The sequence below is a fragment of the Pediculus humanus genome, genomic scaffold, assembly GCF_000006295.1.
Source record: "Pediculus humanus corporis 1103172107513 genomic scaffold, whole genome shotgun sequence".
Taxonomy (NCBI): Eukaryota; Metazoa; Arthropoda; class Insecta; order Psocodea; family Pediculidae; genus Pediculus; species Pediculus humanus.
In genome coordinates this window covers 30,508-42,991 of record NW_002987129.1, presented here as the reverse complement: position 1 = coordinate 42,991, position 12,484 = coordinate 30,508, and the positions used below count along the sequence as shown (strand labels likewise).

The window sequence follows — 12,484 nt, the reverse complement described above, 5'->3', positions numbered from 1 at the left end:
ACGTTTTATGACCTTTTTTTTTTTTTAAAAACATGTTTTGTGATTCCAAAATAAATTTAAACAAAAAAAAACAATAATAACGTAGAGAGTTTTATTTATAAGATTCAAATTGTGATTGGAAAAAAAGTGTGGTGGAAGGTATTTTTACATAAAAATAGGGAATTCAAAACTCTATAGTCACCTGTTGACTAGTTATAATAAATTATTGGATAAACCTCAACTTTTAAATATTATATATATATAAAGAAAGAAAACATTAAATTTTGATTTTTCCCCCCCACCTCCCTTCAAAATGTCAACAAAACATTTTCATATTTATTTTTTATATATAAAAATTATATTTAAAAAATTTTTTTAAAAATTTATATCAAGTTAAAGCTGAGTAATTTTAAACAAATTTTAACAATTAATATTAATAATTATTTTAAATAAATATATAGCTTTAAATTAAAAATTTGTGAGTTCTTATTAAAAATAAATTTAAATTAACAAAATCATAACTGTGTAAAAATAAATTTCATATAAAAAAAAAAAAAAAATTTATAATGTAAATAATTTTAAAACTTGAAATATTTTAATAAGGAAAAAATATAATAATAATGTCGTCGCTTATTTTTTGTAATCCAACCTGAAATAAAAAAAAAGGAGGGTGGGAGGGGGGTATTTTGATTTTTTTTATGAGTAAATGATACCCCAACGACGTAGGAGACGATGCTTGGAAAAGTTTTCTAGGGAATTCAATTAATTATTTCATATCTTCCGCAAAATAACATAAAATTAGACACTAATTATCAATTAAATATTATTTAAATAAATATTGTTGATCTTTTCATGCGTTAAAAATGACAAATTTTGTAAAATTTAATTATTTGTTCTATTGTTATTATTATTATATTAAAGTGAAATTTCTGAGAAAATTTTTAAAATTAACGAACGACGAGATATATAACATTACCAATGAATGAATGAATGGTTGGTTGGTTGGTAGCACTGTTTTTGTTTTGTTAAGTTTTTCTCTTCTGCTTATTTCATAATTCAAAGTGTTGAAATGAAAGCGTTAGCGATTGTATATAATTGTATTATAATTAATTTTCATTTTGAACACATTCTTTTTTTTACCGAAATGAATTATGAAAAGAGAGAGAGATTTGGGCATCTGATTTCTCTTTTTACCTGTCAAATAAATAGTAAAATGATTCTCACAAAATCCTTAAATATAACGTAAAATAAAAGTTTCTTTTTAAAAAAAAAAAAAACGTTCCACGATGAAATTTATCCTTGAAATTTAATATGATGTACATATATATTTAAATTTAAATTTTTACAAATTATATTCATATATTTTTTTTTACAACCAGAAGCAACGAATATAATAATAAACTTTAATAAAGAAAATAAAGTTTTAACGGTTTTTTTTTTAAAAATTAAAAACAATTTAAATTAATATATATATATGTCGTGGCCCCTTTAGCTATATTTCTTAATCTTTAAATTTAAAAAAGAAAGTATTATTATAATTCACCTGTAAAATATTCTAATATAAAACAATCAAATTATGAATATGTATGTGTGTGTGTGTGTGTGTGGGCGTGTGCGTGTGTGCGTGTAATAAAAATTTTTGTATGTAAATTTATAAAATTTCATCATTTGATTCACATCATAATGAATCCACCATCTTTTTTTTTTTTTTTTTTTCTTAAATTTTATTTATAAATTAATAATCATAAAGAATTTTGTTAAGAAAATAATAATAATAATAATAAATAAATGATTGTAAATTATTTAAATGTTTGAAAGAGAGAAAATTTTCCATAAAAAAAAAAATTCAATAGGTGGTAACTTTATTAAGGAATGAATTTGAGGAGGATACATAAAACTTTTAAACTATGAGTAAAGAATTGATCATATGGGAAATTATTATTATTATTAATTTGAGACTTTGTTTAATTATATATATATATATATATATTTTATTATTATAAAATATTTAACTAAATCCGTGAAAATGAAACGTGAACTTTATTTTTATATATAAGTTATAGGCTTAAAATTTCCACACTCAATTGTCACAATATTTCCCTTTATTATTATTATTATTATTATTATTATATAATTTTTTTAACTAAAAGGAAAATTAAAATACATTTATATATTTATATAAAAAACAACTTTATTTAAATAAATTTGAAAGAAAATGATAAATCCAATGGATATGGATGTATGATGTATTATTATTAAAAAAAAAACAATACAAAATGATAAAAACAACACATAATGATACTTAAATAATAGAAAAAAAAAAAAAAAACATTATTTAAATAATAATGATAAAATAAAAATATTTATCATAATTAAAATGATTAATTAATTCAAACATAAAAATTAAAATCAATAATAATAATATTTATATAATAATTATATGTCAACGTCATTATTTTAAAACATTTTTTTTTTCTTCTTATTTTTTAATTATTATTATTATTATTATTAATTTTTTTTTGTTTACAATTAAATTATATAAATAGAAAAAGATTAAAATTAACAAATAATAATAATAATAATTTTTACTCTTATATTATACAGATTAGATAGATAGATAGATAGATATTTAGATTAGTATAAATTATTTATTTAAATTTTTTTCCGATTTTTATTAATTGTATAAAATGAATAATAAATAAAAATGACACGAAAATAAATTATTAAAATTTTTGCAATTGCAATTGCAATTTCGATTTCAATTTCAATTGTTTTTTTATTGATCTGTTTACAAACGATAGAAAAAAAAAAAAAAAGTTTTTTGATAAATAAAATAAAATAAAAAAACTTATTTTCTTATTATGTGTGTTGAAAAATAAGATTTAAAAGAGTATTAATAAATATTATATATAAATAGATAATTAATTAATTAATTAATAAATAATTAAATTAATAAAAAATAAAATAAGATATAAAAAAAAAAAAAACAATTAAATTTGTAAAATATCCAATTTGTACGATTTCGATAAAGTTTTTTTTTCTTTTCTCTCCTTTTTCTCTCTTCTTTTTCCCCTCCTTCCTCCTACCCCACCCCCACCCCCGCTTTTCAAACCGTGAAAACTTTTTTTAAATGAATAAATTTACAATTCATTACTTTTTTTTTTTTTTTAACTACACAAAATTTTAAGAGAGAAAAAAAAGGAAAATTATAAACTTTACTTTACACAACAATAATTCATATAAATCAATTTTAAATTTAAAAAAAAAAAAAAAAAAAATTTAAATTATTTTTTTCGTTAGTATAATTTTCTATGTAATTATAATTGAAATCGTTAATGATAATAATAATAATAATAATGTATTATTAAATGTAATATTAGTAAATCCGTTCGATCAATTGAAATTTTTTTATAATGATTAAATATAAAGTTTTTCATCACAATAAAAACAAAAAAAAAACATTACTTCTTAGATAATGATAATGATATTTAAAACAAAACATTCGTACGTACAAATGTAAACAATAATAATAATAATAATAATTAATAATAATTTTTCTTCTTTTTTTTTTTAAAGATTACAAAAACGCACAACAACAACAACAAAAAAAAGAACATAACCGTCCATTTATATTATTTTATTTTATTTAATAAAAAATTTGAATATTTAATGATTTAATTATTAAAAAAATATTTAAAAAAATTAAGTCAATTTTCGTGTTTTTTCAGTTCCCCCCCTTGCCCTCCCCTCCCGCTTGCGATAAATACAAAATAATACATTAGATTTCAATTCGGTAAATAAATATTTTATAATTTATTTATTTTGTGATATTTCCCAACCGTTTCTTTCTTTTTTTTTTACAGGTACGCAACAGCAGGAGCCGCAGCAGCAGCAGAAGCAGCAGCAACAGCAGCACCGCCATGGCTTCGATTTGAATATGTAAATGATATGTCTATAAAATTAATTAAAAAAACATTTTCTACTTTCCTTTAACATCAATTTCAGGTATGTTTGATATTTTCTTATTAAATAATTTAAAATATTTATATCTTGCCTTGACACGATTCGGACGTGAAAATCATGTCATATTATTATTATTATTATTATTATTATTATCATTCAAATACCCTTACTTAAAAAAAACAATATTCATTTTTTATATAATAATAATAGTAATATTAATTCTTTCGTATTTTCCCTGTTGAATTCGTAATGGTTCTTGTTTTTAACAAAACAGGTATCTTCGCCTGGAATCCTCTTTGTTTGTTTATCGGACAATATTGTAGAGTGTGTGCGCGATCTCCAGTTTCTCCACAAATCTATAATTTGATATCCCCGCGCCCCCCACAAAAAAACATATATGTTAATTACAATACTAATAATAATAATTATTTTTAACTTGTAATTATAGGACTTGATAATAATAATAATGATAATAACCTCGCAAACGTGTTTTCTCAAAACCGGGCAAGTTAATTTTTTCGTTTTCGGATCGTATAAATAATGATTTAAATAAATATCAGGTACTTCTTTGTTGTTTTTGCAAAAATTACACATCATGGGCCGAGTGTGTGCTCCTGAAACAATCAAAACAAAAAATTAAACCATTTTCCAACTAGTCTACGTTTTAAAATAATTAATTAGGAAAAAACATAACGTTTACCTCCTTTTTGAAATTCCATCACTTGTGGATTTTCTTGAACTTCTTTGTGATGATACAATAATTTGGGATTCATTAAATGATCCCTTTGAGGATCACCGGATGCAACAACTTGCGGTAAAGTCATAACGGATTTTCCCAAACAAAAACCGTCTCTCTTTTCATCGTAAAAATTTCCTAAAAATAAACCGGGACGAATGTTTCCTCTTAAATTATTATTATTATTATGACTACTACTACTACTACTATCATCATCATCATTATTATTAGTATTAGTATTGAATTCTCGAAAATTACATCTCGTAGATTTATCATCGGGCGAATTTTTCACATAATTATTATTATTATTATTATTATGATGATTGGGAGAAGATAAATAATCTGTGATGTTTCTTTGTGGATTTTGCCAAAGACAAACATTTGATTTTGTATGAAAATTTAAATTCGAATTTAAAACGGTCGTTAAATCAAATTCTTTTTCTCTTCCATCCAAATCCAACGACGAATTTTTAATATTATTAAAATCCAAAACTTTTGACGAAGATGGCGACGAGGAAGATGGCGGCGATGATGACGACTCACCACCACCACCACCGCCATTGTTTGAATAATTATTAACTTTAACATCGTTGTCAATATTATTATCGTTAATATTATTATTATTATAGATTCCAACCCGTTAAATCTTTTGACGTTATTTTTTTATAACAATTTTTTTTACCAAAATCAGGATCGAAAGTCGAATGAAACGGATGATAATAATTTAATGGTGATAAATTTTTTTCCTGTTTGTTTTCAACATCCGTATTATTATTATTATTATTATTATTATTATTATTATTATTATTAAATGATGAATTTTCTCCTTCGAAACTTTGCATTTTTCCCTCCTTTTTTTTTTGTTTCTGTTTGTTTCAAATACCTACAACAACAACAACAAAAAAATATTAAACAAAATTCATTTCGAATGGGGTCACAGTCAATGTTTATATCAAAAAAAAAAAACCCCACCAAAAATTTTTGGAATATTATCATTGAAAATCATTTTTGGGACACAACCAAACCTTTTAACTGGACAAAAAAAAAAAGTATAAACAAACAACAACAACAACAACAACAAAGAGATGATAATTCCTTTTCATTGAATTTTGAAATTTTATTATTTGCTAATTACCTAACACGCACATACACGCAAACAAAGTTATTGAACCGTCATCGATAAAACCCTCTTGGTGCAAATGATAATAATAATAATAATAATAACGACGACGACGACGATGATGATGATGATGATGATGATACTATAAAATAAAACTAAATTTATCTTATAAGACACACACTCGAGCTTATTCTAATAAATAATAATAATAATAATAATAATAATAATAATAATAATAATAATAATAAAGAATATTTTGTCGGATCAGCAAAAACAGTCAAAACAAAAAAAAAAAAAAAATATTTTTCCATTTTTAATTTAATTGAAATTAAGATTAACGGGGGGAAGAGAGGGAAGGGAGGGAGAGAGAGAGGGGAGGGGGTTTCCCCCGTTTTAAATTCCTTCTATTCGTGAATACAAATTGGAAAAAAAAAAACAAACATTTTCAAATATCTAACAATATTTTTGTATTAAATAAATAAAATATATAAATAATTTTTTTTTTTTTAATTTTTTCAGCATAAAACTTATTTATAATCCCACCCCTCCCCCAAAAAAAAATAAAAGGGGGGGAGGAGGAGGTATTTTGTCAAGATTTGAGTCATTTATTTCCAAGCTAAAATATGTCATGATTATTTTTTTTCTAAGAGAGAGAGAGAGAGAGAGAGAGAAAAAAGGGTCATCAGATATTTGTCATTACAATAAAATTAAAAAAAATTTATTATAAGATACCTGAATGATTTTTTAAACGATGATAATGATGATGATAATTCGGGTTCAATTCGAGGAAAACAAAAAAAAAAAAAAAAAAAAAAAAAATGACCCAAACGTTCATATCCGGTGTCCCCTACAACAAATCTTTTATAAGTAAAAAAAATTTATGTGAATTTCTTGGGAATGATCAATTAAAATACATAAAAAGAAATAAATTAATAACTAGAAATAAGAAGAAAATACCGAGAATAAAACATTTAAAAAAAATTTAAATGTAAACGATTTGAAAACGTTCAAAATATTATACACAAACATTCAATCGTCGTCGTCGTCGTCGTCGTCGTCGTCGTCGTCGTCTCCATTTTCCGTTACAAAATCCTCAAATCGAATTCAAAAATTTTACCTTTGAATTGATGTTAAGAAAAACAAATTTACGATAATTAAAAGCAAATAATATTATTAGTAGTACTTAAGAATCTTACCTTTCTTTCCTTTGAGAAATAATTATAAATATATATATATATATTTCAAATAAAATAATGATAATAATACTTTTAATGTACTACGTATCCTTCACCAATAATTATTTAATTTTAAATAAAGTAGAAAAATTTACCTTTGACTAGTCGTCAACAATGAAAGCCCAACTGAGTTCGTACCAAAAAAAAAAAAAAAAAAAAAATTTTTTTTATTCGTCTGCGTTTTTTTTTTTTTTTTTTTTTTTAATCACCATAGAAATGATAATAATAATTGTTACATTGTTTAAACGGTTATATATATTTCTTATGGAGAAGGAATAGAAAGAGCGTAAGGGCATAAGAGACAAATATTTCAAGTTGAATATATTCGTAATGGAAAATCGTAGTAAATTAAGAGTCATCTTAAAATTATTACAATTTAAATTACTTAAAAATTGTAAGAAAAATAAAAAATATGTTTATGTGTGCGACGAAAGAATGTTTTTTTTCATTTTTTATTATTATTATTTTTTTTTTTTCAACTCTATTTTCCTTTACACCGTTGTTTCATTTGATTAAAAAAACCATTAGAAAGAAAAAAAAAAAAAAAAAAATTTATTTTAATTTTATTTCAACGGGTAGAAATAATAATGATAATAATAAAACTTTATAGAAACAAAAAACTAAACTTTAATATGATGTTAAACTAATAAAAATTAGTAGCCCCTCGTGTACTAATGAGAAATTAATTTTTTGTTTGTTTGTTTTTTGTTTTATGATTCCCGTTAAAAATAAAAAAAATTTTTTTTTTTTTTTTGTCTGACCCATTTATCAACACCCGATTTAATTATTAATATTTTTTTTTTTTATTTAAAAAGAAAAAAAAAACTTACCGAAAGTACTAATGTCGTTTATAAATGAACAAAGATAATTTAAAAAATTTTTTTTTTTTTTTTTTTTTTTTACTGACTAAAGGCGAAACCTTAAACGATAAAATTTTTTGACAAACAGGACAAAAGGACGGAAACGTAAGAAAAATATCATCTACGATAAGTAATTAATAAGCGTAATAATTTTTCTAATATTATTATTTGACGACGATAAAGTATCTTTAAAAGGGTTGCCACCATTGCAAATTTTTTTTTTTTTTTATTTTGCGCGAGTTAGTTCAAGGTTATTCAACAAACGCAGTGACGTATTAAGAAAGGTTAAGGTTTTTTTAAATTTATTTAATCGTGTCAAATATAATTTTAAAAAGTTAATTAATAATAAAATAATGAATTATTTAAAGGAAAATAGTAATTTAACAAAAAAAAAAAAGGAAACCATTTTCCCAAGGTATTTAGAATCATTTTTTAATAACGGGCAAAGTGATAAAAAAAAAAGACTTTCTAATTTGAAATAAATGTTTGAATAATAAAATTTTAAATTTAAACAATAAGATGTTAAATATATATATATATATATATATATATAATATTTACCTTTAAATAAACAATGTGTAAAGGTAACAATAATATAGAGGTAAAAAATATTATTATTATTATTATTAAATGAAAAGAAAGTTTTTTTACAACAATGTCATTTTTTTAATAGATACAAAAAACATGTTAATGTTTTTGTAAATTACCTGAATTAACAAACAACAAACAACAAAAAATGAAACAACAACAATAATAATAATAATAAGAAAATTAAATTAAATTTAAATTTTATTTAAATGTATTTTTATAAAAAAAAAAAAAATATTAATTTCAAATAAATTACTATATAAAATATTAATTTCAAATAAATTAAATTATTAATATTAATTTTAAATTAATTTTATTTTTTATTCATTTAAAAACAAAAAAAGTTTTTTTTTGGTTAAAACAATTTAATTAATTAATTAATTATTAATTATTTTATTTTCAAGGCATTTTATATATTAATTTATTAGGTAGTTAAGGGTTTAAGGTTTCTTTTTTTTTTTCTTTTTTTTTGGTCACCCGGATATAAATTTAAAAGGGATAAAGAAGGTCTAACCCGGGGGGGACAGGTCGGAATTTAAAAAAAAAAAAACGGCTGTAATAATTTAACACTCTCCCCCCGCCCAAAAACAAAAACAAAAAAAAAAAAAAAAAAAAAAAGAAAAAAAAATTTAATAATTATTATCACAGGGAGAAATGATTAAAAGCCGAATAAAATATTTGTTATACAGTACAAATAAATTAAGTATAGAAAGATTTATTAAATTATTATTATTATCATTGCACAATGGCCGTCGCATATCACGTGACACGGGAAAAGAAATCGATTGGAGAAGAAAACGTTGGAAATTTAATTGGATTTTATTCGTGTTGATATTATTGCAAGAAATAAATGCGACACTCTCAGGGATGTTACCCATAAAAAGTACGAGAATCGTCGAAACCAGGTATGGAAAACTTCAAGGTATGATTTATCCGATGGATCACGTGAAACATTTAAAACCTGTCGAAGTTTTTCTGGGAGTTCCATATGCGACTCCCCCCGTGAGAAGTAATAGATTTTCACCGACGAGAACTCCAAGTCCTTGGGAAGGTGTTAGAATGGCGGATAAAATGGGACCCGTTTGTCCACAAAAACTTCCAGGTATGCCCACTCCCCCCCCCATCCGTTTACCTTATGATAATGCCCTATAAAAAACCGATAATGATAACATGATATTTAATTATCAGGTATAAAAAATGAAACGGCGGCATTGGAAAAAATGCCTAAAGGACGATTGGAATATTTAAAAAGGCTTCTTCCTTTTTTAACCAATCAAAGCGAAGATTGTTTGTACCTGAATATTTTTGCTCCGGCTCAGGGTAAGTTTTTATAAATTTTCATTATGTATGTATGTAAGAATTTTTTTGGAAAAAAAAAAAAAAAAAAAAAAAAAAAAAAAAAAACTTTATCGCGGGTTAAAATCCAACAATTTTATTAATGTTTAATTTATTTTACTAAAAAGAGAGAGAGAGAGAGGAGAGAGAGAAAGGAGAGAGAGAGAGAGAGAGAGAGAGAGGCGGAATAAAGAAAGAAAAAAAAAAAGAAAAAAAAAGTTAAAATATAGATAAAAAGGATTGCATTTGGTTTTTAAGCCAAAATTCAACGCCATTTTTCATTCTCCTTTTTTTTTTTTTTTTATTTTAATTCAGATTTATTTTATACTAAAAGCTTCTTTGTATCGGATGGACTTATTGTCCGCCATATTCTTTTTTTTTTTTTTTTCAAACTTATTTTAGTGAATTTATTTGGTGGGTTTTAAAAATTTTTTATTTTTTGAATTTTTTAAAATTAAAAATAAACTCCGATCGATTCATGTATGTATTAATTAAAATTATTAAAATTTTTTATTAACGTTTAATTTATTATTAACGTTTCTGCGAAAAAAAAAAAAAAAAAAAAAAAAAATTCAATGATGACGATGTTAAAATGTTTGTTCTGTTTTTTTTAACGCTTCGTTGAAAAATTTAAAAATTTTTTGTTGTTGTTGTTGTTTTTGTTTTTGTTTTGTGTCTCCCTTCTGTTTTTTAAATTTCCTTTTTAAATTAAGGTTATAAAAAAAAAAAAATATCGATCGAAAATTTGCATTAAAATTTCTTCTTTCCCTCCCCTCCCCCCATGTAAAGAAATGGCGCGTAAAAATATGATGGCGTTGAAAACTTTTATATAAATATATATATATTTTGTTTTTTTTATAAAATTTTTATATAAATTTATATATTTATATATATGTACGTGAATGTACAAACAAACGCACAAGTTATTGATTTTTTAATATAATTTTTTTTTTTTAAAAGGAAAAAAAAAAAAAAGTTTTAAAAACGGGTAGAAAAAAAAAAAAATATCATCATGCATAAAATAATAATTAATATTAAAAAAAAGAAGGCGAGAAGTAAATTTCTTTTAAAAAAATTTTAATTTTCTTTTCTCGCGTAAAATGAAAGAAAAAAAAACGAAATAATAATAATAATAATAATAATAATAATAATAATAATAATAAAAACTGATATTTATGTACAAAGAAGAAACTAAAAATTTTTTTTTTTACCCCCCTCCTTAAAACTAGTTGAAAACATTTTAACAAATGTTACTAAAAAGGAAGAAAGAAAGTAAAGAAAAAGAAAAAAACAAAATGGTTCCATCAGTCACTTAGTTTTAACATCAAAAAATTTCTTTTTTTTTTTTTTTTTTTTTTGTAACAATCTAATATATTTTCATTTATAACCGTTATTGTCGTTATTACTGTTTGTCGCCGTCACATTTTTACGATACGTAATATATATACTCACACACACACACACACATACAAGAAAAAGAGAAAAATAATAAAATAAAAAAAATTTTTTTCATTAAATAAATACGTTTAAAATTGAAAATAATGTCTATCGTATAAATAAATCGAGTGAGAGAGAGAGAGAGAAAAACAAAAACAAAACAAAACAAGCAGAAAAAATTTTTTTTTTCGGGGCCCTACGACAGTGGAAAAAACGTAAATAAAGGAGGCTGTGAAATTTTTTTTTTTTTTTTTGTTAAAATATGTTAAACCGACGCGATAAAAATTGCGTTAATATTTTAACCGTTAAAAAAAAAAATAAAAAAACGTTTAATTCCTTTTCTTTCTTTTTTTTTTTTTTAAATATTAATATAATAATTGTGAATCTTTTCATATTATTTAAAGTTTTGAAATGTGATATTTTATTATAAAATTATTTAATAAATGAATGGGAAAAAAAAAGAAAAAAAATTTTAAATAACGATTATGTTAGTGATATGTAATAATATGATATTTAATAAGATTAAAATTTTACGTCATTTCGCGTCATTTTCATTATGGTAAGAAAGAGAAAGTTAATTTATACATTGATTTACTGTGTTAAATTATATAATTATATTATTATGGTAAATGAATAAATGTATAATATTATAATAATCATATTACTATTAGTATTATTATCATTATTATTATTGGTGCTGCTGTTGCTGTTGTCGTTGTTGTTTTGAATGTTAATTATCACTAATGAGAAAAACAAAACTTTTTTTTCTTATTATTTGTTTTTTAAATTTAAGTGAAATGTGGGAGGAAAGGGGAGGTGGGAGGTAGGAAGAGAGAGAGAGAAAAAAAAGAAAATTTTTCCAATTTGGCTTGAGGCCCGAAAGAAAATTCAAACAAGTGATTTTATTTTTAAAGAAAAACGTTTTCAATTGGCGAATAATAAAAATTTTATTGCTTTACTGAAAGTTTAAATAAAATATTTTTGAATCAAGAACCCAAACCTATAAATAAGTTTAAATTTAAATTTAAATTTATTTATTTATTATTTTTATTTTATTTTTTTTGTCGAGGGTGCAAAAATAAAAAGAGTATATTTGATTTCAGATTAAATTTAAAATCTAAAATGGCAACCAAAATCCCTTTTTTTTGTTTTTTTTTTTGTTTTTTTTTTTTAAACTTAAAATTAAACAGTGGTGGTGGTAATGATGATAATAATAATAATAAGTTGAATT

General features: G+C 22.5%; 2 protein-coding genes across 2 annotated transcripts in view; one reads left to right on the top strand and one right to left on the bottom strand.

Annotated features, from left to right (window-relative positions):
- Positions 1 to 4,246: 4,246 nt before the first annotated feature.
- Positions 4,247 to 5,520, bottom strand: Phum_PHUM166060 (uncharacterized protein; the record flags this gene model as incomplete). Its single annotated transcript, XM_002424928.1, has 4 exons — positions 4,247 to 4,279; positions 4,429 to 4,556; positions 4,643 to 5,257; positions 5,361 to 5,520. The coding sequence occupies 4 exons, from the start codon at positions 5,518 to 5,520 to the stop codon at positions 4,247 to 4,249; spliced, it is 936 nt and encodes a 311-aa protein (XP_002424973.1).
- A 3,615-nt stretch (positions 5,521 to 9,135) lies between these two features.
- The window catches only part of Phum_PHUM165950 (Neuroligin-3 precursor, putative), a gene marked incomplete at both ends in the record, with an annotated part of 7,251 nt that continues 3,902 nt past the window's right edge, over positions 9,136 to 12,484 (top strand). Inside the window, 2 exons of the mRNA XM_002424927.1 lie at positions 9,136 to 9,583; positions 9,670 to 9,801. Coding sequence (XP_002424972.1) covers positions 9,136 to 9,583; positions 9,670 to 9,801 — 580 coding nt within the window. The remainder of the gene's footprint in view (positions 9,584 to 9,669; positions 9,802 to 12,484) is intronic.